Source organism: Eleginops maclovinus, chromosome 5, assembly GCF_036324505.1.
Source record: "Eleginops maclovinus isolate JMC-PN-2008 ecotype Puerto Natales chromosome 5, JC_Emac_rtc_rv5, whole genome shotgun sequence".
NCBI classification, from domain to species: domain Eukaryota; kingdom Metazoa; phylum Chordata; class Actinopteri; order Perciformes; family Eleginopidae; genus Eleginops; species Eleginops maclovinus.
Genome location: NC_086353.1, coordinates 23,828,531 through 23,856,496, shown reverse-complemented (window position 1 = coordinate 23,856,496; position 27,966 = coordinate 23,828,531). Strand labels below are relative to the sequence as shown.

At 42.1% G+C, this 27,966-nt stretch overlaps 2 protein-coding genes across 4 annotated transcripts in view; both read left to right on the top strand.

Annotated features, from left to right (window-relative positions):
- The window catches only part of LOC134864615 (testis-expressed protein 2-like), a 44,109-nt gene extending 41,364 nt beyond the window's left edge, over positions 1-2,745 (top strand). For both annotated transcript variants that reach the window (XM_063883742.1, XM_063883741.1), the window contains exon 13: positions 321-2,745. In XM_063883742.1, coding sequence (XP_063739812.1) covers positions 321-470 — 150 coding nt within the window. In that variant the 3' untranslated portion in view covers positions 471-2,745. The remainder of the gene's footprint in view (positions 1-320) is intronic.
- Positions 2,746-3,202: 457 nt separating this feature from the next.
- On the top strand, positions 3,203-20,061 carry LOC134864248 (coiled-coil domain-containing protein 40-like). Of its 2 annotated transcripts, XM_063883076.1 has the most exons (21): positions 3,203-3,223; positions 3,568-3,686; positions 3,951-4,041; positions 4,666-4,754; positions 4,962-5,045; positions 5,741-5,960; positions 7,356-7,513; positions 7,613-7,735; positions 8,498-8,619; positions 9,313-9,556; positions 10,754-10,936; positions 11,742-11,987; positions 12,093-12,306; positions 12,917-13,086; positions 13,165-13,256; positions 13,911-14,031; positions 15,269-15,457; positions 15,540-15,698; positions 17,588-18,689; positions 18,805-18,979; positions 19,087-20,061. In XM_063883076.1, exons 2-19 carry the CDS (start codon positions 3,573-3,575, stop codon positions 17,852-17,854), a joined length of 2,886 nt encoding a protein of 961 aa, XP_063739146.1. In that variant the 5' UTR covers positions 3,203-3,223; positions 3,568-3,572; the 3' UTR covers positions 17,855-18,689; positions 18,805-18,979; positions 19,087-20,061. The 2 variants fall into 2 exon arrangements, with proteins under 2 accessions (XP_063739146.1, XP_063739147.1); XM_063883077.1 differs by lacking the exons at positions 3,203-3,223; positions 3,568-3,686; positions 3,951-4,041 and having other exon boundaries at positions 4,523-4,838.
- The last annotated feature ends 7,905 nt before the right edge of the window (positions 20,062-27,966 follow it).

The following is a 27,966-nucleotide window of genomic DNA, read 5'->3' as shown; positions in this document are numbered from 1 at the left end:
CTTGAACACACCATGTGATTAACTGCGTAAGTTCCATTTAAACGTATTTGCATTTGGTCTGAAATGTCGCTGTTATAAATACAGTGGCATCTTCAAATTCTGTTCATCTTCTAAATCCTCATTACAAGCTCAAATGTGAATAACACAAATGTTTCTATTGCACCATTATGTCAATTTTTTTATTGCAGAATTTTATGTATTTTTTGTATTTCTTTTTTTATATTTGTGCACTATTGGAGGAGTCCAAGTCTGCCGTTTTTCATTGGGCTGTAGCCATTATGAATATGACCGTAAAGCCTTTGGTCTGTCTCTCCTTGTAGAAAATCTTTGTAATGCCAAACATGGACGACGTGTGGCTGACTGTCATGCACTCCGCCATGGACCCACGCTCAGCCGGCGGGCCCTCAGAGGGCCTCGCAGTGGACCCGGAGCCTTCCCAGTCAGAGAAGGACACTACCGACCAGCCCTGAAGATTGTTTACCGTATTTCCTCGAGCTTGTGAAGCCTCTAAATGGGAACTGGAGCCAAAGCTGCCACTGTAACACAAATCCATTCCTGTGGTGGGGGCTCAGAGGAAGCCTTATGAGTTTTAAAGGATTAAGGTGGTGTCGACCAAGGAAACACTAAGGACAAACGGCTGCTCGCTGCTCTGCTCAGCAGGATTTCCAGTGCCAGAAGAAAAAGGTGATGCGTCTCTGAAGGATTTATACACCCGTAAGAACCTATTGAATAGGACTGATGTGTGAAGGGTCACGTCTGGGTCAGGCGGTTGAAGTTAATGAGGGGAGTGTATGGGCACAGTAAATGTAGAACGTGCTATGAACATGATGATGTGGAAGCATTCACCAGATACCTTACAGCCTGCACATGACAAGTTTCTGCTAAGGATACTAAGATAGTAGCCCGTTTATTATACAAATACAGTCAGAGCAGTTCTTTAGAAGGGTTTTCATAGTGAATGAATGAGGATGAACAAAGATCGGAAATGCTTATATACTTGATGTCCGATTTCTTACAACATTTAGTCTTAATGTAAGTGTTTTTTGGTTCAGGTGTTAACAGTTAACAGTATTTATTTGTGCTGTGAACACACCTTTCATCTGCCAACACCCCCTTCTTTTATGCCAATGATGTTCTTATTCATGTGGAAATAATGCTCAAGAGCAGGCATACATTACCTAGCAAAAGTGTCATTCACTATATAAATTCCATACTAATGACAAAACACAATAAGTGCAATGATAAAACACAAGGTTAACTATGGTGTGATCTTGTATAGATGTTCTATAAAAGTACATGTCTGATAAGAAGTATGAGGGCTCTAACATGTGTACTGAACGTATGTGTGGATGGTTTTGGTTTCTTCTTTCAACCAGACAAAATTTGACTGGCAAATAATTGCACAAATACATTATTTTTTGTCTTATGTTAACCATGTTCCCGAGGGGCAAGTGAAATAAAAATATGGTGATCCATTTAACATCTGTCCTATTTGTTTTACTATGGAAAAAGTGTTTTCAGAAAAATCTTTCTAAAGTTTTTAAAAATAATTTGTGAAACGCGTGGGGAAAAATAATATGTCAGGTGTGAGGATCATTTTCATTTGAAAACGTGGAAAGTTTGGCACTGAAAAAAAGCATATACGGATATTATTTGAATGTATTATTCATTTCTCGATGCATTCTAGCATATTATGTGATATACCTTTCGATAGAGTGCATTGATACCCATGATAAAAGGAATGCATTTGGTCTTATTAAGAACATGGTGTATTGGGGCCGTTCAGCCTCTTGTGGCCACAATGAGTATTACAACAACACTTGCTGAAAATGATCTCCTTCCACAACTTTTCCCCCACCAGTTTCAGAGATTCAATTCTTTTTTAAGAAACTAAGAATTATTATCCTAGCAAAGCCTTTTTTCATTTAAGTTTACGATTTAGACCAGTCTTCAACCGCTAGATGTTTCTCTTGCCTCTCAGGGCTTCCATACTAACACTATGTCATCGTGCATATTCTTTTCCGTTTGTGTCATTCAATCATATGAAGTAATAGGCAGTCATTTCTACTTATTGTGTGAATGTTGATGATGCTATTGTTTGAAGTTCATTTAAATGACTACATTTGATTTGTGACAGTGCTTTAAAAAGAATCTACCTGCCATACTGTATGTACATGTACAACAATTGGATGAAGTTAAGGTACGTAGTGTAAAGTAAATACAATTTTGGTAAGAATGTAGCCTCATCTGCAGGTTCCCTTTCTAAAAACACATTTTAACCGTGTCTTGCTTCTCATTAAACCAAAGTCCTTTGGATAGGCCATATCACAATAATGCCACATCTCTCTGCTCGAAGGAGCACATCCTGTGGGTTAACCTTTACGAATGTGCTAGCAGACCTGAATTATAATGTTTACAGGAATTCTTACCTTGTTTTTTCATTTTTGCGCTCTCTTAGGTTATTGAAGCACTGTAACATGAAGTGGAATGTCTTTCTCTTAATGCCTTGGTTATTTTATGTTAAGTATTTGTATTTGAATGACTAAACAAAGGTGGGTTACAGTTGTATTTTGTCCATTTCTTTGAAATAAACAGAATGAAATACGATTTTTGATATGAAGATTATGTCATGATTTGTATCTGTGAACTATTAATGACTTTTTATGATATGTAATTCTAAGGCCAAATTCAGTGATTATGTGTATCTGCCTTATTTATAGAGCAAAAATAAATCTATCAATGAAAGCCTTTTTGGTCTTTTGCTTTAGTTTTTGTATTCTGTGATACAGATCTGGTCTACTTTATATTTACTCCAGATGATGTGAAGCTCTTTGTAATGTGCTATAAAGAGATAATTCTTTCAGCAGTATAATGGCCCCTGTCATTGTTATGTCCTACAATATGTTATTATATATTGAGAGAGAGAACACACGTGGCACACACACACGTGTATACATTGAGATAGATACAATGTAAATATTGAGAATATCAGTGTTTTGCTACAAAGTTTGTAATATACAAATATAATATATATACACAGGAGTTAAAAGCCATTTTTTAAAAGCGGTATATATATAATATACAGCTGATAGCAATGACTAAAAAATAATTTCCTCATTACGCACACACTCAGGCCTGTGCGCGCACTGCGCCTCCTCTTCTGGATGTTTACGGTCGCCTAGCAACCTCAGTACGCCGGTTTGTCTGTGACAGTGCTACAGTGGTAAGTCACTAGCTTAAAGCTAGCGGCAACATTAACAATATTATAGGTCAAATGTTATTCTGTTGTATTTTGTATTTCTTTCATTTGTAGCTGAGGTTAGCATTCACCTGTTGGAACGCTAGCGTGGGTTAGTGTTACCCACAACCTCTGTCCCACTCACCAGTGACGTTACCCTAACTAACCTAACATTAACCGTTATCCAGGGCTAACCGGTTACCGCTAAGCTAGGTACTCGGCGCTAATATTGGCTTCGAGAGTCTGTTACTAAGTTGCTTTACACTTTACACTAGATTAGCATAACAGCTAGTATGCTAACGTAACTAACCTTTTGTTCTTCATTGCAGGTCCAATGCAGAACACCGGAGTTGAGGGGGGTGAGGGAGGAGGGGATGAGGAGGTAAGGCCGGATGCCTCGAGACAAACTGAAGAGGACAGCGGGTCCCCTGTCCCAGCAGCTACACAGGTATGAGAGAGGAATAAACACGTCATTTTCCACTCCCTGCTCCTTTGTCGCCTCCCTTTCAGACATGGGGATATTTCTTTCAACTTTTCTTCCCAAGTGCTAGTTTTAGTTGTTTTGTTATTGTTTTGAATAATATAAGGTAAAAAGGAGTTCAAGCCTAGCATAGCCACCGTTGCATACTACATAAGTCCTATGAGACAGCAAACGCTTTAGTCTAAAAACGTGGACATGGAACCAAATACATGCTTTCTTTTTGTCCCACAGAATCAGTTAGGACCAGAGCCTGATGACACGACCCCCCAGCTTCAGCCTGTCCACACTGGTTTGGATGACTATCCTGCAGACACACATTCAGGTCAGTCACACACACACACAGGGTACAATTTCAACCTATTTTGTCCTCTGGCCAAATGGCTATTTAAGGAGGACATTTTACCCCCCACTGAACAGATACCATTTTATTTTTGGCAGCTTTTTTTGACTGTTAATGGTTCTAATCTGGAGCCCTGTTTGGGACTTAAAGTCAACACAGTTTGGAACAGCATTGCACAGTGCAATACAATATCATTTATGATCCTAAACTGACTTAAATTAGCAAGTGTAGCACAGAAATCAGACTTGACATACAGGAAAAAATGTAAAACTGCAAATTTAAACTGGTTTGATTAGGATTCCTTTTTGTTAAAAAACCTTATTTCCTTTTAATTGATTCAGATTGGCTAAAAATGTTACTTTCCAAGAGAATGTCCCTATATGTAGGAGAAACCCCCCCCCCCCCCCCCCCCCCCCAATATGTCCATTTATATTACACATGAAAGACAAACAAAAAATACATATTAACAGGTTTCACGTCATGCAGCAATATTGAAACATTTTGCTCTTGCTGATTGATCAAAGCTTTTTTATTTCTGTGTTTCAATGCAAGAAAATGTTTCCCCGGTGCCGTTGACATCTTACCTCTCACACCTTAACACATCAGAAGACATGGAGGATCATGAGTCGCCGCCAGGGGACGGGGAGGAGGAAGAGGAGGAGGAAGAAGAGTTAATCGTTCTTGACTCTGAACATGTCTGTAGCTTCTCCTTCAATATACAAGCAATTGGTATTCATGAAATAGTTCAACTTTGTGATCATGGTCCATAAAACAAATCTGTGAGTCTAGTCTAGTTGCATTTGAAACATTGAAAATGAGTGTCTGCTTACGTGTTGGTAAAGATAGTGCTAAATATCCTTCCCATTGTTATGTTATTAATGCCATGTTTGTTGTGTTGGCAGCCGCTGGTCAGAAGGCAACAAGCTGCTCTGAGCAGACAGCTGAGAAATCAGCTGGAGAGGATCGACCTGGGACTGAAGGAAAAGGTTAGCTATTTTTTTACCTCTTTACTCTTTTTCTTTTTCCTTACCCCCTCAGCTATGCCCTAATTATACTCCCGTACATAGATGAAGGAGCAAAGAAACATTTAGCACACATTCAGGTAAAGTTTCCCTTTCCAATGCACACCTGTAGGGTCTCGATGTGTCCAGGAGATGGGGCTGTTGATCTTTATCTTGTTCAGAATCTGAATTAGAAATCCTTTATTTGTCCAATATCAGGAAAATGTGCAGTTACAGCAAAGGCACAGTGCAGATAAAAGAGAATATAAAAGGAGTAGACTTATTTGTTTTTATTTGTATTAAAGTGGGTATGCCTCTATGTTTAATATATGAGTATTTCACCATGGTAAAATATAAGTGGCAGCATTTAAAAATATTAAGCGAACATACAGAGGTATTGAAATAGCAGCCAGTGATAAATAGTACATTCTAAAGACATAACATATGTATTTCACATAACAGCGAGAAATTAAAGATTTGTATTCTGATGTTTTCCCCCAGATACATTATATACATTTTTAAAACCCAGCCTTTAAAAGGTTGCAATAATAAAAATAACCAAATGTCTATTCCTGAAGCAAAAATCAGTGACAAAAAAAAGAGTGTTTGCATACGTAAAGAACCGATCTGACATCTTGAGGATACGTTTCCTGATTCCTGACTGTTCTCTTTGTCCGCAGGTGGCAATGGAGAAGGAAGAGGATAAGCGCCTTCAGGGGTTGGGAGTTGGGATGTACACGGTGCAGGAGCAGCTGGCCAGGCTGCAGACCAAACTGGATGACCATCATCAGAACAAGGCCGAGGCTGAGGCCAAACGTCAGCAGGCCAAGGCTCAGCTGGAGGAGATCAAGAGACAGTATTCCAATATCAGCAGCCAAGACAGAAAAGACAAAGCCAACGGTGAGACTGACGTGTCATTTGGTGGTCTTGCCTTGGTGTTGATCCAGGATTAAGCTTCTTTCTAACTGTGTCGAACCATTAACTTCACACTATTATTAAGAGGTATACAATATGTTTGCATATATGTAATATTAAAACAATGTTGTTATTGTCAGCCTTAGGTATCTGAAAACTTTGAATTATATTGATTATCTTGAATCAGAAACGACACTCTGACCTTTAGATCGGACTACTTTGTTTATTCCAGGGGAAATGTGCTTCTCTTTAAGTTGCTCTATCTTAAAATGAAATGAATAAAAGATTTTAAAAAAAGATAGAATTACAAATATTTATATAGTCAAAGAAACAAATTCTTAAATAAACAATGAAGTAAAATAAAGATATTGTTTAAATATAAGAGTTGAAGTTTAATGTCCAATAAAATCTTAATAAAATAAAGAATAAGCATAAGAAGTCAAAGTAAATCTGTGAACATTGTAATTCAATAAACAGTATATTGTGATTAATATCAATAAGATAGTAATGCTGAACTACACAGGACAAAAGGGTTTGGCTGCTAATGGTGAAGTCCAGTGCCAGTCTGTTGACTCAGAGTGCCTGAGGCTCTGAGGGCAGAGTTCATCAGTCTGATGGCTGCAGGCAGGAAGGACTTCCTTGAGCCCATTGTGTTGCATCTTTGTCAATTAGGCTGAAGCTACACCTGTGTCTGACTAGAAAGTTATTACACACCTCAAATACTCAGCAACACACATTTGTGTCAGCAGCCATGTCCAAGAAGTACGACACACCCAAGAGCTTAGAGTTTGAGGCTCGAATGGAACTTGATTATACTTATATGCTTGTAGTCTCAAAAGGCCAGAGGGTGTGAATTCTAATCACTTAAACGCAACATCTCTTTGCAGAAATCATAAAACTGTCACTCAAGATAATCCACAGATCCCGTTGGGAGCAGTTTAAAGTCGGAACTATTTTCTTTCTATTTTTGTATCACAGGGCAGAATGAAGCATCAACTCATGAGCAAGAGGCAGGTGGAACATTAATGTTTACATCTGGTGATGTTAACAGCCTCACCTCCATAGAGGCACGCTTTCTTCTGCGCTGTGAGACGAAAAGTGTTCCTCCATGAAACTGCCCTCAAAAGTCTGGGGATTATTTGAGTTACAAAGATTTTGCTGTCAGGTTTTCCCAAATATTATTTTAGGGCTCTTCAAGCAATAGTGCCATCTGATTATGTTAATTGATGGTCGCTTCCATACTTGACAACTCACACCAAAAATGATGTAGATTGATAAATACAAAAATAGATAAAAGAAAAATAAAGGCTTTGTGATTGTGAAGAGAACTGTCCCTATAAGGCATTCTGTTGAGTTGACTCCTGTGTATTTCCTCCATAGCGTCCCAGTTACAGGCGGAGTTAGACGACCTGATGCGGCATCTCGTCTTCACACAACGACTCAGTGAAGATCTGAGCTCTAACGTCAAAGCCCTGAAGAATGCCAGACGCAAAGCGGGAGCTGAGAAGAACCAGGCCGAAGAGCAGAAGTTCAAGCAGGTGGACAGTCTGCTACAGATCTCTCAAAGTGTCGACGGTAATACACATTATCAGTGGTGAATATACTCTTGTTGATTAACAATACTCCTGTGTCATCAGGATATGTATGTGGAGCGTCTTACAAAGGACAAGGAGAGGCTGACGGAGCAGATAGCCATGTATGAGGCCCAGGGCAAAGCTCAGGCAGAGGAGACCCAGGCAGCCAAAGAGGCTCTCTCTGAGGTAACTATGGGATGGTATAGCACAGTATAAACCTGTAAGACAAAGGCGTCTTGAAGCTAGTGCTGTGAATTAATGCAGCTTTGCAATTAATAGGCATTCATTTGCTCACTTAGGGGCAGGGGTGCTAGCTCTAGAGAGAAAGCTAAATGTTAAAGATGTAAGATAAAGAAGAGTCTGAGAAAAACATTAGCTTTCACATAACAAATGTAAGTCCGATATTTACTCTCCTTTAAGCTCTGTTTTGATCTCCACCAGCTTAAAGATAAAGTGTTCAGCCACATATCTGTTCAATATTCATTTTTGACTTTGTTTGCTGTTTGATGCTGGGCAGGTGTAGTTAGTCTAGCATTTTGTAGTTAGAAAACATACCTGGAAAAAACCAAACAGTGGTCTTAAAGATGCTTAAATGCTCTGTGGAAGAGAATTCATTGATTATATTAATTAATCGCCACAAGTAATGGTTTGAAGTGTTGGGCGGAGTGGTGGATGCATGTGAACATGTTCAAAAACTAAAATATAATAACAATATTCTTAATGTTGTCTAAATTAACCACAGTAGTAACAATAACAACAATTTCAACATATTAATGCACCATAAAGACAATAACAACAAGACAGTGAGAGTGTATGAGAAGGGGAATCATTTCAAGAATGGAAAAGATGTTTGCATATTGTCATATTTCATGGTTGGTGCAGTATGTATATAAGAATATATACCAGATCAGTCATGACACATGTCCACTCTCAATGCTCTTTGTGCAGGCTGAGATGGAAATGGCGTCTCTGGTGATGGCGCGTAACCAGCTGTTGCAGCAGTGGAGCGGAAGCCTGGTGGGCATGAGGAGGCGAGACGAGGCCTTCAGCGCCATGCAGGAGGCTGTGCGGTGAGGAGACTGAATATGAATAAGCTAGTGATCCCCTTTAAATGTGCTAATGCATTCTAAACGGACATGTGAGTAATGTCCCAGCAGGAGACACGCTTCATGAGCAGCACCTTTGGGATGGTGCTGCTCTGCAGTGATAGACTGTTGGTAGGACACACAATAATATCCCCGGATTTAATCCTCGGGCCTCACTAGGCACACCATGGCTTTTCTTGTATCAAAAATATCCCCATAGAAACCCATTAAAATCACCCATTTATGACCCCTAGTCATCAAAATATAAAACATGTGCATTCTGTTATCAGGCTTTCAATCCAGCGCACCAGATTACTTTCTACTATTTTCCATCAGATTTAGGCCTTTTCATGTTTGCCCTGTGAGAAATACTGTACATGTGTTTTTCTTTTACAAAAAATGTAACGCTTCAAAAGTAATGTGGCATTTGTCCAATAAAATATTAACATTTGGCTGCAACCCCCCCTCATTAAAAACAGCAGTGGCTTTTTGTTCATGTATTGGCATTAAAAGGGTTAACATTCTGAAGTTAAGCAATATGTGGTAGTTAGGATCAGGACTGATGTTGGTTCAAAATGTTCCACAGTGAAAGGAGAAATTCATATTAATATCTTGTTTTTTTTGCAGTTTTTGACATGGTCTCTATTCATTCCTAACTGCTGCTCTTGTGTCCCTCAGCACCGTCGAGCACCAGGTGATCTTGCTGGACAGAGAGATTGAAGGCTACAAGAGATCCACCAATGAAGAGCAGGAGGAAAATGAGAAGCTAACTATGCAGCTGAACTGGTCCCATATGGACGGTGCCACCTCCAAGAAGCTGATCAGTCAGAAGCAGGCCCAGGGAGAGGCCCTGCAGGCGCACTACAGCTCCTGCCTGCGCACCCTGAGGGAGACGGAGCGCACCCTCGCCAGGCTCTCTAAGGTAGCAGGAGGTTTCTAAAGCTCTGCACCACAATGGCTTCCTATAGAGTGGCGCAGGAATGAGAACTTAAACCCGGAAATGAGTTGGAAATTTGAGGACGTTTCCTTTCTCTAAGTCAATGGTTATTTGACCGTGTCAGATACCTGAGATGTGATCTGTGTAACAAAAGCTTACAAGAGTTTACTTGTTTTTCCTACAACATAACATACTTCAGTAAATACCTGACAGGTGAACGTCTGAAGAGTGAATGTGTCATAGAAACGACTATATGAGACCAGAGGTGGGAGAAGCACTCAGATGTTGTAGCAAAAGTAGAAGTACCACAGTGTAGGAATACTCTGTTACAGTAAAAGTCCTGCATTCAAAATGTTCCTCCAGTAAAAGTAGAAAAGTATTCTCATCAAAAAGTACTTCAAGTAGCGACAGTAAAAGTAGTCATTGTTTGATTGGTCCATTTCAGAATAATATCTCTGATATGTTTTATAAGTATTGATCATTAAAGTGTTCTCAGAGCTGGTAAAGGTGCAGCTAGTTTGAATGGCTCTGTATACTGCAGGGTAGCTGCTGGATTTACTGCAGGTGAACTACAGTCTGATTTAAGGGTGATTATATTTACCATCATTAATCCTAATCTGTGAAAGTAACTAAAGGTATAAATACATTTAGGGGAGTAAAAGTACATCATTTACCTCTAAATTGTAGTTGGGTACAAAGTAGCAGAAAAAGGAGATTCTTGTATAAAGTACAAGTACCTCCAAAACTGACTTCAGTACAGTTCTTGAGTAAATGTACTTTACATCACTGTAACGCTACTCAGCGTCATAATGCCAAACATTAGCCGCCTTTAGCTTAGCGGTGTTGATGCGCAGCCATGGGACTGTGATGTCATTTTCTAGCCTAATGTTAGCTTTTGACTTCTGTCCATTGCATTTACGTTTCAACAAGTATAAGAGAGCAGTTCATATGTGGAGATGTTCCTGTTAAACGAAACATGTCAGTATAATAAATGTCTGTTTATCACAGAGCTTATTTTCTGCAACTTTTCCAAAGCAAATGGAAAAATCCCATTGCTTCTTTTCGAGGAAGCCCTTATGATGCTTTATTCTGTGTCGGCGTACAAACATTCCTCATTGCTGCACCTTTTTTCTTTTCCCCTTTTAAACACCTTTCACTCTTTTTTGTGTTTCCTCGCTCTAGGAAACAATAACCCACCACGCTGAAGTCATCGATCAGAGGAGGCAGTTGCAGAAAGAGAGTGCTGCGCGTCTGGAGACAGAGGACAAGATCATGACCCACATCCAGGAGAAGCTCACCCACAACAAGGCTGCCAAGTTCTCCCAGCGGCAAACCAGCAAGATAGCCACACTCAAGAGGGAGAAGGTAGAGATGTAGTCTAGCAAGATAGAAAAAAGCATTGACCACCATCTCTCCACCTTCCCATTCAGACATTTGGGGCTTTTCAGTCAGACCCTTATGGATATATATTATTGTCCCAACTGAAGCACAATAAAATCACAGTTTTTGATCCCACATCCTTTATAGCATACAGATCTAATATATTCCATCCAGAACGCTGGCTTTACAACTGTAACTTTGACTGTTTTCCAACAGATTCAGACAATTTTCATGGTTGCCATGTGTGGAAAGCATATGTCATTTTCCCAGTTTTGGCTAGAAGCATTTCTTATATAGTGTGTGTTTGGTGCAAGATCAATAGTGTTACTAACCATTGGCATATCCCACACTGTGAAAAAGTCCCTGCTGCTTAGTTTACTTATAATAACAAATGTTCTGTGGGTTTCTTTGTAACAAAAGTGGCATTGTGTACACACAAACTGGCATTTAAAGGGTTCAGATTCTGATAATGAAGGAGTTTTTAATATTATCAGGATTGAAGTTGGTTAGGAGAACTTATAAGTGCGGCACTAGGGTTAATATGTACAGTATCCTTTTAGATCTTTAGTTTCAAACTAGCCTGTGTTATTAATACTCCAGCAGTGTATTCATGCACATCTATAACCTTAACTATAGGGGAACTATAGTGATGGTACTGTAGATACAAGGTTACCAAAACACCATGTAAGGTTAGGTACATATCTGTACATCCTAGCACATATAATGCTAGGTATTAAGATGTGTGATTTATGACATTCTGTGCTGCTCATCGTCTCTTCCTCTCCTGTAGACCTTTCGGTTGTGGCAACTGGAGAATGATGTGGTGATGGTGGGACAGGAGATCAGCAAGGCCAGCCATCATCTGGAGAACCTGGGCCTCACCACGGAGGCTTTAGACAATGAGATCATGGAGTCCAACAAGTTGCTGACGGCCATCCAGGCTAAGATGTCCTCCTTTGTTGCACTCATCGCGCAAAAGCAGTCCACCGTCACCAACTGCAACAAAAAGATCTATCAGATTGCGGCCAAAACTGGGGTGAGAGATTTTAAGGGTCTTTTTGTTCTTTCTGGGAGATACAATTTTAAAAATGTGATTTAAAATCTCATGCTGCCTTTGTGATTTCTGTGCTTCGTTTCCTAGCACGAGGATCTGAGTCCTCTGCAAATCAAGATAGAGGCAATAAGGGTTCAGATCGGGGAGCTGGCAGCGAAAATCAAGAGTGACCAGCAGCTCTGGATGATGCGTCAGGGGACTCTGGTAGCAATGACCCAGGAGATAGAAGCCAACAGCAAGGAGATGCTAAAACTGCAGACAGAATACACTGCCATGCAGCAGAAGAAAATACGCCTGGAGAGTATGTAACATCGTTATAAAGAAGCACACACATCTAGAAATAAGTCCATTTCCACCAATGTACTGAAAAAGAGAAATGTCCTCAAACAAGTAAGTATCTCAAAATAAGGACAATAATGAGAAATACTAATGAATAATGAGAAGCATTCTTAAAAATACTGACGTACTTTCTCTGAAAAAACACAAAATACATGAATTGGGAAATACAAAAGATGATGACTGAATATCTCAGATTGATTAAGTCTCTCAAACTAAAGACAATAATTCATTTAGTTTCTCAAATGAATGAAATAATAAGAACAATACAAAAGTCATCAAACATTTCCATTGTTTTCTACATGTTTCTGATTGTAATTACTGAAAAGGTATTTTTCTTTGTCAGCAAAAATCTGTTGTAAATCATTCATAGATTAGCCGCTATCATGAGCTCGATAATAACAGGTCTAAGAATCAAACCACATATCTGTGATGCTTTATGTATTCAACAACCTCAAACTGACATCTCAAAATCATTTTTTATAGAATAACAAATCATTCAGGATGTGCTTTAAGCCTTCCCCAACATTTCTGTAGTAGATAAGCTGCCTTTAAAGCAACTCCAACCCTACCAGGTGAGATTGTGGCGGAGCACCGTGAGGAGACGGAGCTGGAGAAGAATGCGAAGATGCTGAGAGGAGACGTGCTGAAGCTCAACACCCTGCTGAGCAAGAACGCACAGCTGAGCCAGGCGCTGGCACAGGAGAACGCTCTGAGGGAGACGGACTTCCTGCACAGACTTAAGGCACGTGGCATTATTTTCTATTTTCTGTCCTCCATTCCAATCTTAACTGATTATTAAACGTTATAAATATGTGTTCAGGAGGCAGAGCGGGAGTCTATCCAGATGCAGATCAAACACGAGAAGACCCAGGAGGAGAAGGAGAGGCTCGTCAACAGCCTGGTGGAAGCTGAGTCAGTCTCATATTCACTTTGTGCTCATTCAGATGTCATGTCTATGTCTGTATGGCAATCAGCGAGCATATTATCTCCTAATGCAGAAGCCTTTTAATGATAGTGTAAGCATTTCAGGCAGGGGAGGGGGAGAGAAACTATAGTTTGAACCTTTTCAGGCCATTAACTTACACAAAAACCTGACGAGCACACTACAGGAAAGGGAAAACCCCCCAAAAGCTTAAAAGGGCCCCTTTATTTATTTACATCCATGACAAGTGTAGAAAAAAACAGATGAAAGCATGTGTTCAGATTGCATTAGGAAATTCACTCTGAAGAAAACATGAGCGCTTGTAGTCGTACTCATAACCTGAGGAAGTGGCGCACTTCATGTAGCTGAAATTAGTGTATCAACAAACATGACTAAAACCTGCTTCACAGATTTGCAATTTTTTAAGGAGAGATTAAGATCAGATTTAGAAACTGGTTCACCCGGTATTTCTTTATACATCCCTCACACCTTTATTAATAGTAACATTATAAATCAGATGAAACAATTCAGGCAGCTCAGTGTGGATTCGTAATTCGCACTGCTCATAAGACACATTTCACGTCACAGCTTTTACATACGTGTTCTTTTCTCGGTGTGTGTGTGTGTTTTGTGTGTGTGTGCAGGCGACAGATTATGCTGTGGGAGAAGAAGACCCAGATTGTGAAAGAGACCCGTTCAGCTGTGGACTCGGAGGTGGGCCAGGGAGACATCCAGTCAATGAAGGCCGAGATACACCGTATGGAGGTAAACGTAGCACACTATATGATGGTACATGGAGACAGTACAGCACTGTTAGTGCGTCTTTATCTTCTGTTTGCCTCTATACGGGCCAACATGTACTGTATATACTTTAAAGAGGCCCTATTCTTTATCTTCAGGTTCACATTTGTACTTTGTGTCTCTCCTGGGACATGTCTCCATGCTCTAATGTTCAAAAAGCTCTTTATTTTTCTCATACTGCCTGTGCTGCAGCACCTCTTTCCACCCTCTGTCTGAAACCAGAGCCAGTGCTGTTGTGATTGGTTAACCACTAAGAGATCTCCTTAGACTGTCATGTAAAATGTGTTGTAGTGCTAGCCAATAGAAGTGTTACATAGTGATGTGACTATGTTACAGTGAACAAAGGAGTCCTACATAATACAATATTTATGAGGTTCTTCTTAATCATCCCCACAGTAGATGGGGGTCGGCACACCCCCATCTACCTTAAAGAAATATATCAGTTGTAATCTTAGTTTAATTGTATGCTTTATTTTGTATATTTTCATCCCTTAATTTTGCTGCCAGACAACTCAATCCATGGGGGGACTGAAGTGGTTTTCTATTCTCTTCATAAAGCCACCAGACTCCACTGACAAGAGCAGTTATGTTTCCAAGCAGAACAGAGGAGCTGCTGCTCTACTGCCGCCTCTTTCAGTTAGTTTATGTTAATGTCTCACTTTGGTGTTTAAATCATTTCATTATTTTCCTTCATTTCATAAACACTGTGTTTTAAAACGTTCTACTTTGGTATAACATCAACCCAAACAATTCCATAGGAGGCTCGTAGCTGAAGTACACATCGAGTGGGAAGAATAAATGATTGGACCTCTAAAATAAACAAAGGTCAAATGAATAGTGTGTCATAGCCTGGAAATAATGTGAATGCTTTCTTTCTTCTCCTGTATGAATCTTTTTTGCATACATACACATTCTCATGTACGTCATGTGTATTGTGTACAGGGTAATGTTGTTTTTTATTTCATATTCACACATCACATCTACTGCATGGCTGTCCTTCCTGGGAGATCCCTCCTCTCTGCTCAAGGTTTCTTCCATTATTGTGGGGTTTCTTGGGATAGTTTTTCCTTGTGCGCTCAAAGGATCTCAGGAAAGATGGCGTCATGTCCTTTACAGACCGTGAACCCCTGAGACGAATGTGTTATTTGTTATATTGCGCTACAAATATGAAATGTCATGGATTGAAACACTTCTTGTGCAGTTGCGCCTGAACCAGCTGAGGAAGCAGCAGGAGCAACTGCTGAGGGAGAGTGAAGCGTCAGTGGAGAGGAGGGAGGTCATCGTCCTGCGCAGGGAGGCCATGTTACACACCCCAAAAAAACAGGCGACCAAGGGCGAGCTGAACCTCGTCACACAGGGCCTGCAGCGCAAGATCCATGGCACACACAAGGTAGGCCCTGTGGTAGCCTCCATACCTTCATGTGCCTGAATCATGCTGCACGGTAACCTTACACGTAGTATGTATGTCTCAGCATGTGGTGGAGTATGAGCAGGCGATCAGGGAGCTAGAGGTGAGCCAGGTGAGACTGAGCGACCGGCTGGCACAGCAGAAGCAGCAGCTGTCAGAACTCTGCAGCACCAGCTACGTCCTGGACCCTGAATTTGAAAATCTGCAGGACGTCAAAGAGAGGGTAAGGAGCTCATAATGTCCCCTGCATTACAACCACAGACCGTACCAGTACCTGCACCCCACCAGTGGGGGAAGGTGTATAAGTACATGTACTCAAGTACTGTACCATAGTACTGTTTGTCATACTTTGAGTCTACTTTATACTTTGAAACTACAACCTTTTAGAGGAAAACATTGCACTTTTTACTCTGCTACATTTATTTCACACTCTGGTTACTTGCTTTATTTTTACATAAACATGTTGCGCTTATATGACGAGATGCAATATTGTACTCCCAATATAGCCATAGTATCTTAAACTGGCTCACACTGACAAACATAACATTTGAATGCCTTACATGTTTTTATAATGATTCAAATCTGAACAATATAATAAAATAATGTTTTGAAAAGAGACATTTGAATAAAGGCTACATTTGCTTTAGATTTTTGTTTTAATTTGAGTCAATTTATCTGATTATACTTTATTTAGAATGATTTCACGTTTTACCTTAGCGTCACTCATCTTTTCCGACCGGGATCTAAGCCGCCATATATGTTCCCTTCAAAGTTACCCGACTCCCCAGGCAAAAACTGTAAGGACACAGGGGTTGGTGGGAGCTTGATTTGCTTGATTGTGATAGTGTGACTTTTGTGAATCCCTATACCAGCCCCTTAAATCCAAAAAAACACACAAAAGCAAACCAATCAAAGATGCAAGAGACCAGCACCTTCCGTGTTCTGAGAGGTAAAAGGACTTTATGTAGGAATGAGGTCTGGTGGCTTTAAAAAGAGCTTACAAAACGAACGACCCGTTCGGAGCATTTCTCTCTGACAGCCAGCTTCCGTAATGATACTCCTGTCTGTTCCTCCAAACTGGGGGCGTACTGAGCTACACCAACTGTAAGTCAGTCTGCTGCCCCTCAAGCTTGAATCACATGAATGACGGTGTGGTGAGAATGTTCATGAAAGCATTGTTCTGGGTCATATAGACAAGGCTGTGATATACTGAGCCGAGCGACACAGTTTCCACTAAAATCCAAGAATACCACAAATACCCCCTCACTGCTATCCACCTTCTGTTGTCAGGGTTACACAATTTAAAAGTCATTGTGAGGAAACAACGGCAGCGACACAATGACACTTTTTAAAAGAATGGGATCAATTTGAGAAAGAATTCTAAATTAAATCAAATAATAAATGCAGTAAACGCAGTTCTGGCTGCTAAATGTTTCCCTCACTGCCAGACATTTAGTATTGTACAAACCATAATATGTTATTATTTGTAGATGGATTGCTGTCTCTGAAGCTATTATCAACATCTATTTTTATTTACAGAATATAAGACATCTTGAATATCCCTTCTGACGTTTTGTAATGCTATTATCAGAAGACCACTTATATTACACACACACACACACACACACACACACACACACACACACACACACACACACACACACACACACACACACACACACACACACACATTCCATTCTGTAACCCTTGCACACTCCTCCTTATATTTAGCACATTTCTGTTCAGTAATACTGCAAAGCTCTTTACCTTTAAACTCTGCTTTATTGCACATTTTTGTATTTTTCAGAGTCATATTTTCTTGTTTTATTAACTTAAAATATATATATATATTTCTTGGACAAATTTCCTTTTTTTGCATTTTATTAGTTTTTTGAAATAATTTGTTCCCTTTCAACAAATGAATTCCTCTTATTGTGTTCAAATCTACTTAAACCCGAGACTCATTTTTCGATATAAATATTTTTCTACTTTTTCAATTATATATCGGGTAAAACTTGTTAAATGTAACTCCAATAAAGCTTATTTTGAAATTGAAAAATGAATAGAAAGCACCCAACATAACTACTCGTTCTTCATCCCTCCGTCCCCTAGAACTTCGCCCAACTCGTGACTCTGCAGAGCCGCATGAAGAAGCTGCAGGGGGTGTGTGAGGGCAGCTACCGAGCCTCAACCAGCAGCGAGTCGGTCGGAGCTGCTCTGCAGAGCCAGATGGAGCGTGTGCGCGCTGTTGGCACCATCCTGCAGCGCGTGTGTGAGGAGTTCCCCCAGCACAAGGGGGCGCTCCGTACGCTGGCGCTAGCACTAGCAGCTGGCACACAAACAGCTGACACACAGGTCAAAGAGCGGGAGACGTCCTAAGAGGGAGGGGAGGAGAGACACTTGAGAGGGAAAGATTAGAGAAGTGACGCCCTGAGAAGAACAACGGGTCATTTGTTTCATGCTTTGAATTAAGTACTGATTGTTAAACAATGTAATAAAATAAAAACGGATTCAACAGATGGCTGAATTCTTCATAATGTTTGGCTTTTTAATCCAGTAGTGTTCCCAGTGTAAAAAGACATAAGAATAGCATGAATTTGGGGGCGTTGTGGGGCGGATTAGGGGAACATTGTCCTCTTCCAATCAGAGGGTCAGTAGTTTGATCCCTAGTCCCTGCAATCAACATGAAAATTAAAAAAAATAAAAATTGATTATTATTTCTTACACTACTTAAATGGATGGTTGCATAAAGTTATCTGTTATATTTTTCCAGACAGAATCTTTTAGATTTGAGAAGAGGCAGCTGAAAAAGTGCTAACATAATCTCCACTCAGTGGTTTCTTAAAGAAGACTCATCATGTTGCTGAAGGTAAAATACCCGAGTACCAAAAAGCACATCAGATTAAATCCGGGGTTCACGTATTTGGAGGCCAATCCCAATTTATGCCGTACAGTATGTCAACAGGCTGTGTCAGCCACAGTGCCTCAAGCACAAGGACCGAACCGCCCAAGATCAGCACCCACAGTGCTTCATCAGCTTGATGGAGATGCTTGCAAGGAGGCGATATCCTTTCTTGTTCACTCTTCTGATGAAGCAAGTGTGTTTGAGAAGATGAAGATAACCTTCCAACATCGCCAGGACCTAGTGCGTGACCCACAGAGAACGGCAGATGTCTTTAAAACGTTTCCACGGTTTTTAGATGCCAAAGGACTGGTGAGTTTGTCATTTTACTAATTTAAAGTCCAGTCTTTAAACTCTAATATTTAATTTGGTTGGTTATAAGCAGTACAATATGCTTAATATATATGCATATGTGTATAATCAACAGCTAACTCAAGACTTCCTGCTGTTGTTTGGTGCTGAAACAGCCTGTAAGATGCTTGAAAAATGGGACACTGCTTTCAAGATAAAGATTATCAAAGAAGCCAAACACCTGACTCAGTCAACAGAGTTGTGTCGACCTCTGAACACTGCTGAGACACTTGCAGAGAACAATGACACCAGTAAGCTACATGCAGGCTTGGTTGTATTCCAAATAGCTTGTGTTCTTTACTTTGTGCATTTCAGGTAGATACTGACTCTTTTCTTGTATGATTTCTCCTCCTGATAGGCTGGGACAGTGACATGGCTTCTCTGCTGCTGCTTCTCTATCTTTTGCCACCCACTGGACATGGATGGAGAGGGTGAGGGTGGAATGGTGTGGAGAATGGGAGAAGGGATGATGAGAGGCGGTGTGCCGGGTGATGACGACCGCGCCTTGTCTGTCCCTGTTGAGCAGGTGTCCCCCACAGCAGAACTGCACAATGTTGTTGCGGTGTACTTGATATAAAACCAGAGTCAAGTAAAGCTTACTTATATAGCACATTTCATATGACTAGCATAGACTCAATGTGCTTTCAAAAGAATAGATACACGACAAATACATTACCTCTCTTTCCATATTTGTGTCCGTCTCACTTTGTTTGACGAAGTTGGACAGCCATCTCCGTCAAGATTGGTGCTGCCTTGATTCCTCCGGGAGCTCGGCTTCTTGGCTTTGACAAACCGATCGCGGAGGTTCTCCCACAGCTTTTTACAAAAAGCTTCATCTTTCGCCAAAGTCCCTGAGATCTCTTTCCATGAGTTCATGGCCACCTGAGAATCCTTATGCTCCCGCATTGAAGGGTCATACAGGTGTCTGTACAGAAGAACCTGCTTGCAGAGTCGTGCTTCCTGCTCATCCATGCTTGTAGCTAGCTGCGCCGCGCCAAGTTATAAATCCAATGAGGTGCACACCCTTACGAAACGACTCCAACGTGCCACACGCGCATGGACGGGAACGGCAGACATACTGGAGCCTTCAGAGGGACAGAGTACAGGACGGGACTAGTGATTTGCATTGAGGTTAACGATGGAATGCAAAATAAACAAGGTCCTTTTAGTTGGTTGGTGCTATCTACTTCCTTGTGAAAACGCGTGTGGTTGACCATTTTAATGAACATTTTCATGCCTACAAAGTATTTGAAAGTGATGAAAAAGATGTTATCAAAGCAGAAAGCCTTGTAATATATAAGCCTGTTGACTTACAAAGTCCTTATGGCGGAGATGAGCGCAAATATGTTTTGCCATTGTTTTCTTTTTCAGTTTGCATATACTGTGTAGTTGTGTACATAAAATAGTCCTCTCACATGTCCTGAAGTTGTGTTCCTTTTGGAAAAAAAGAAATGTTTCAATGTGCATTATGTTGTGCTGGATAGAGAGAAGATACTTTATCTGAAACATGTTTACGACGCCAGTTAAGTGCAGATACTGTAACTTTTTCCTGAGAGTTTGTAATGATTTATTATATTTCTTAGGTCTTGTGGCAGTCAACAAATGTATTTAAATGTAAATAGAGCTAATATATTCAACCTGTAGAGATTGTGTTTTTCTTACAGTAAACATTTTGTGTTCAGTGCATAGATTAATATTGTAAAATAATATTTCAGATAAAAAACACTGAAGGTTCTAAATTAACACTCACTGCAGGGGAATAACACATGTTAGTGTTAAAAATACACATTCCTGTGTAATTGAACAACTTTCTAAATTATATAAATCTACACCCAGTGTAAAGCAATAACATTATTTAGTGTTAATAATTGTTAATAAACAACACTGACAGTGTTAAATTATTAACACTGATAAAGAGTAAAAAAATTAACACTTTCCAAAGTGTAACTTTAACTCCCAATTGGTGAGGATTATAAAAACACCAAGAAAGGGTTCATTTTAACTCTAACAGTTAAATTAACACTCTCTCACACAGCACTGTGCACTCTCTCTCCCTCTCTCTCACACACAGCACTGTGCACTCTCTCTCCCTCTCTCTCACACACAGCACTGTGCACTCTCTCTCTCTCACACACACACACAGCACTACATCATTAAGCCAAGTCTCTCTCTCTCTCAGTCAGTCAGTCAGTCAGTCAGTCAGTCAGTCAGTCAGTCACTCACTCACTCACTCACTCACTCACTCACTCTCCAAGCACTGAATCAATCGTGCTGTATCACAGTCTCTGAAGTTCTGTGTCCTCATCCCTGTGTCCTGTAGTTTCCTCGACTACATACCCATCCATATTCGGGTTGGCTCTGTATCTTGGTTTTGGCACCGGGGGTCTCAGCGTAGCACTGGCCATGGCCATGTCCCACACTTTGTTAAACTCCTCTTCACGATAGAGTTTGCATACACAAGCTGTTGCATTAGCCACGAGACTTAAACCTGTCATCAAGTCAGTATTTTCTCTCTGTAAACTCTTGTTTGGTGGGTCCAGCAGGGCAAGAACTGTGTGCACTAACTGAGCAATGAATGGGAAACTGGGCTCTGTCATCTCAGCAGCAGGCTGCTGCTTCCATTCCTATAGCTGCGCCGTGGGCCCTCACAGTATTAATCTCAGTCAAAAGGGATGTTGTGTCGTTGAAGGATTTTGTAATTACAGACACAGTTGCAAGAGGTCCTGTCCATCTTTGTTCCAGAAGGCATTTAAGGTGCACACCCTTATAATGCACAACATCTGTGGGCTTCTTGCAGAACTTAAAAAGGGCAACGTAAAGGGCATTGCATACATGAAAGAAATCCACTACATCTGTCTCTGCTCAAGGATGGATTGCTGCACAGGCCTACCAGGCCCAGGCCCAGGGGCCCAAGGGCCAAGGGGGCCCTGAAGCCCAAGCCTCCGCGCTACCATTTCAATATGGTTTCTACAACATTATACATCCCGATATCTTATTGGGGCCCTAAAGCCATATAACACTGGTTATATTATGTAATATGTCTTAATAGGGCCCCTCCATCATATGCCATGGGCCCTGAACCATAGGTTGTGTGTGTTATTCATCCCTGATATCGGAAAAACGCCCCTCAATCAGGTAGCATGGGGTAGGATATGTCATATATTCAGTTTCTGTTGGAGTGTGAAGGGTTAAATGAAAGAAGCTCCTTTGGCCTCTCTGGAGTTACTGGGAAGATAGGAGGTGAGTGGTGGTCCAGCTATAAATGCACAGAGGGCCCAGCTATAGAAACTCAACGAGAGAGTAATGTCAAATGACAGTACGAGGTTTCAAGGTTTCAAGGTTTTATTTGTCATATGCACAGCAGATACAACGTATATGTTGGCAATGAAAATCTTATGTCCCGTGCTCCTCCAACAACTCAACATACATGGTGCAAATAAGATAAATAAAATAGTGCAAAAAGAGAGAAGAATATTTACAATAACAACAATAAAGATTTGAGGATGTGAAATATATACATATGTGGAATACATTGAGAGTATTTAAATACTTTACACTGTTGAATGAGGAGGTATGGACAGATGCATATATTATGTATAACAGATGTATATGGCAGATATGTATAATATATAGATATGTGTACTATAAACAGATATGTATGGCAGATGTGTATAATATATATATATATATGTATGTGTGTACTATAAAAGATCTGAGTAGACATTCACACAGCTCAGGAGTTCAGCAGTCTTATAGCCTGTGGTATAAAACTGTCTCTGAGTCTGGTGGTCTTGGTCCGGATGCTGCGGTACCGTCTGCCAGACGGCAGCAGACAGAACAGACTGTTGCTGGGGTGATGGGGGTCCTTTAATATCCTACTGGCCTTCTTCCTACACCGCTGGGTGTAGAGGTCCTCCATGGATGGCAGCTCCGTCCTGGTGATGTGCTGAGCAGTTTTCACCACCCTCTGTAGAGTCTTACGGTTGAGGGCGGTGCAACTGCAATACCAGGCGGTGATGCAGCCAGTCAGGATACTCTCGATGGTGCACCTGTAGAAGTTGCAGAGTATCCTGGAGTCCATGTTGAACTTCCGCAGCCTGCGGAGGAAGAAGAGCCGCTGTCGAGCCGTCTTGGATATGACCCTGGTGTGATGTGTCCATGTCAGGTCCTCACTGATGTTTACCCCGAGGAACCTGAAGCTGCTGACCAGAGGTCGCGTTAACCGACAAATGTCCGTCATTGACGGATATTTTTTAGCTATGACGGAAAAATCTGAAGGCCGTCCGTCATTTTGACAGATTTTTACAATGATCATTACCAATAATAAACACAACAATAAAAATCACAATTGAAATACCAGGCAAGTTGTGACAGTTTTCTTACTCTGCATAAGCTTCATTGCCGACACCAACTTTCAATCTGAGCCGACGTTACGGCTGTTCTGGTGTTCAGTGGGTCGATACATTGTAGCCAGCTGCGCAAGTTCAGCTCCATCGCACTCAAAGCCATGCTCCGATTTAAAACCATTAGCGGTCTGTGCCATTAGCACAGTCTGAGATGTAGCCTATGGCTGCAGTAGTGTAGGCTATCTACCTGTTTCAGTGGGCTGTTTCCCCTTCTCAATCATCTGCAGAAAGCATGTGGGCGTAATTTTGCTATTTAAAAGAGATGCATTGAGTCGTTTGTGTCACTTCGCTGTCTCCTGTACCGCATGCAGAGGGATTTTCTCCCGATGAAGAGAGTGCTGGCAGGGTCGGGAAATCCCTCGTTCAGGGGCTCCTGTCGGCTGCTCATCACTTCGCTAGGGGAAATGTTTCCCGATTTTAGAGCGTTGGCTGAGGTGGCGCTGGTTATCCCAGTGTCTAGTGTTGCAGCTGAGCGGGGGTTCAGCCTTCAAAATAAAATAAAAACCGCCACGAGAAGTCGTCTGTCGGAGGCAAAGGCGCAGCATTTAATGTCAATCGCCTCGGCAGCAGAATCCATTGACACTTTTGATTACACGCAGGCAAGCGCACTGTTCAAATCCATGCGGCCAAGAAGGAAAGTTTGAGCTGCTTGAGCTGTTTGTATTTTCACTATAATTGACTTCGTTCGGCTAAAATAGCCCATCGTTCTAAGGCACAGCCGCTATGTTTTCACAGCTGAAAAAGTTCTGATCGTCAGAAAAGAAATGCATAATAAATAATTATTATTAAAACACGCTTGTTCTGTGAATTATTTTTTTTATGACAATAAGTCAATAAAAAACAATTGAGGCTATTAAATATAAGCATTATGGCTTAGGCCTAATATAACCATTTAAAAGTTAAAATACAATGACAGATAATAATGGACAATGACGGATTTTTTACGACCCTGCCCGTCAAAATGACGGACAATGAAAAAGTCTAGCGCAACCTCTGCTGCTGACTCTCTCCACAGGAGTCCCGTCGATGGTGATGGGTGTGTGTGCCTCTCTCTGCCTCTTCCTGTAGTCCACAATCAGCTCCTTTGTTTTGCTGACGTTGAGATGGAGGTTGTTGTCCTGGCACCAAGATGTCAGGGCTCTGACCTCCTCTCTGTACGCCGTCTCGTCGCCGTCTGTGATCAGGCCGATGACGGTCGTGTCGTCAGCAAACTTGATGATGGTGTTGGAGCTGTGTGTGGCCACGCAGTCGTGCGTGAACAGGGAGTAGAGGAGAGGGCTGAGCACACAACCCTGAGGGGCTCCGGTGTTGAGGGTCAAGGTGGAGGATGTGATGTTCCCCATCCGCACTGCCTGGGATCTGCCCGTCAGGAAGCTCATGATCCAGTCACAGAGGGCGCTGTTGAGCCCAAGGTCCCTGAGCTTAATGATGAGCTTGGAGGGCACAATGGTGTTGAATGCTGAACTGTAGTCAATGAACAGCATTCTCACATAAGTGTTCCTCTGGTCCAGGTGGGAGAGGGCAGTGTGGAGGGTGAGGGAGATGGCATCATCCGTGGACCTGTTTGCTCTGTAGGCAAACTGCAGGGGGTCCAGTGAGTCAGGGAGGGAGGAGGTGATAAAAGTTTTGACTAACCGCTCAAAGCACTTCATGATGATGGAGGTGAGTGCAACTGGGCGGTAGTCATTGAGGCAGATGGGTTTTGTCTTTTTGGGGACAGGGACAATGATGGACTCTTTAAAACATGTGGGGACTACAGACTGGAGCAGTGACCTATTGAAAATGTCTGTGAACACATCTGCCAGCTGAACTGCACACACCTTGAGAGCACGGCCAGGGATGCCATCAGGTCCAGGAGCCCTGTGTGCGTTGATCCTTTTCAGAGATCTACACACATCTGCACTGGTTAAAACCAGTGAGCAGGGATCCTGGGCCTTTTGTGCCTCCACAGCCGGGGGCTTCTCAAAGCGTGCATAAAATGTGTTCAGTTCATCTGGGAGAGATGCAGACACTTCCTCAGCACCACTCGTTGTCCTTTTGTAGTCTGTTATTGTTTTTAGTCCAGACCACATATTTCTGGCGTTGGAGCCCTTGTAGTTCGACTCCACCTTGTCCCTGTATTGTCTTTTAGCACTGCTAATAGCTCTCCGGAGTGCATACCTGGAATTCCTGTACTCATCCAAATCACGCCGCTGTGCGCGATGGCCCGTGCTTTAAGTTTAGCTCGGACCTCGCCGTTTATCCAGGGCTTCTCATTTGGGAATGTCCGTACAGTAATCCGCGGCACGACGTCATCGATGCATTTGCCGATGTAGCAAATGACAGCGTCAGTGTGTGTGTTTATATCGTCCTCCTCAAACACACACCACTCCGTGATGCCAAAGCAGTGGCGGAGAGCAGAGTCAGACTGCTCGGACCAACGCTGCACTGTCCTTGTCACAGGTCGGTCCCTCTTCAGTCTCTGCCGGTAAACGGGGAGCAGAAGAAGAGATATGTGGTCTGACTTGCCGAAGGGGGGGTGGGGGAGGGCTTCATATCCATGCCGGAAAGGAGTGCTAACATGGTCCAGTGTATTTCCACCGCGCGTGGGGCAGCTGACGTGCTGATAGTATTTCGGCAGGACTTTCTTCATGTTGGCTCTGTTAAAATCCCCGGCCACAATAAATGCGGCCTCTGGCCGAGAAGTCTCTGTCCTGTCGATAATCCCATACAGCTCCTCCAGCGCTGTGTTGTTGTCAGCGTGCGGCGGAACATACACTGCTGTTAGAACAACAGATGTGAACTCCCTCGGCAGATAAAAAGGCCGGCATCCGATCATGATGTGCTCTAGGCTGGGAGAACAGTCCGAAGAAATGATCTCCACATCCGAGCACCAGTTGTTGTTAATCATGAAGCACACACCTCCTCCCTTGCTCTTCCCTGAGTTTATTGTCCGGTCCTGGCGATGAATGGAGAATCCGTGTGGAGCAATGGCGGCGTCCGGTATCGTGTGGTCGAGCCAAGTCTCCGTGAAAACCAAAACATTACAGGTCTTAATGTCCCGTTGAAATGCCACCCTGCTACGGAGTTCGTCCAGTTTATTATCCAGGGATTGGACATTTGCCAGAAGTAAACTCGGTAGAGGAGGCCTGTTTTCACGTTTCCTCAGCCTGACCAGGACCCCGGCCCGGGAACCTCGTGGTCTCTTCCTCCTGCGCTCCACAAGTAGAGCTCCAGCAGGTAAACACGGAGACTCTCCATTGTTTGCAGGTCGTCGTGGATTATTGCTGTCCACCAGCGACCTGATGTGTAAAAGTTGTTCTCTATCATATTGGATGATAGGGCTCGCTTGGGCGGTTTGCATGTTGCAAAAAAAGTTAAAAACAACCAACAAAGTAAAACAATAAAAACACTAAGATGTGGAGTTGTTGAGGAGCTCCAGACACGGCAGCCATCCTCGGCGCCATCTTGCTCAGATCTACAATTGACGGGGGCAAGGGGGGGGGGGGGGGGGGGGGGGTCTTTCATGCGTTTGCACCCCAGGCCATTGTTTGAATATATCACAGTACACGCAGCTTGTGGGATGATATGATTATTTGTATTTTTGTAAATTAAACGTTTTGCTTAATATAAGTCGATTTTTTCGAATAACTCCCTCTCTCTCTCTCTGTTGAATTGACAAGGATCCTTAAGGCCTTTTTTTCAACGAGGGAAGGGGGGTCAGAGGGACTATAAAAATCAGTGTACATAAGGAATCTCACCACCTATTTTGTCTTGCAGGAGCTTCTGGCCGCCACATGCTTCCCAGACATCTGAGCAGCCCCATCAAATATCCGGCTTAGTATCTTCGATGTGTCTAGTCCAACTTTGTTGAGCTCTGCCACGACTGTGTCCGTTAAGGTCTGTGCATCACCTTTGTCAGCTGTCGATGTGATCAGCAGGCGCTCTGTCACGTCATATATCTCATTTACAAATCAATTGACAATCGATATGTTTTTACACCCCGTGGTGTCACAGGTTCCATCTATTTCCAGTGTGTAAAAGGAGTCTCCTGTTTCCTCCACTATAGCCTCACCACACTGCTGAGTAAGTGATGTTTCGAGGGTTGGATTCCACTACATCAGCCAATTCGGGGGCCTTTTTGATCATATAGTCCAGCAGGGAGAGGAAAAGGCCAAAACCCTCCAACATGTTATCAAAAGCCTCTATCTTCCCTCGTAAAGGCAGCTGTTTTTCCATCAATAAGAGAGGAGATATAATACGTGTTATTTCGTAGTTGGTCTGCGTTAACAAGTGTAGAGATACACTGTTCAAGCCTGTCTCGGTTTTGATACCAAGTAGAGACAAACGAACGCCTCCTACCACTGAAGATGCTGGAAGGGTACTGTTGTAAAACAATTTGGTTGGGGGGGGGGGGCACAGTGAGACATTGGGGGCGGCATGACCCGCGAAGGACCCCCCCTGACATGACTGCTGTGAGCAGGGGGAACCTCAAAGTTTGGAGTTAAACATAGACCAATTTGTCACAGGCTGTGCTTTTACCTAGCATAGGTGTGTGTGTGTGTGTGTGTGTGTGTGTGTGTGTGTGTGTGTGTGTGTGTGTGTGTGTGTGTGTGTGTGTGTGTGTGTGTGTGTGTGTGTGTGTGTGCGCGAGTTTACAGGATTGGGATCTGCTGTTCTTTTTAAATCAGCTGGGTTTAAATACTGGACTTCAACTCCACTATGATTATCAAATCTGTCATCTTGGTTTCAACTGTACATGGGAGTCTACATACAATGTTACATCACCTTCATAGATACATCTCAAGCTCTACCCTCATCCTTTGCGTGCTTCACTTTCCCAAGAATCAGAC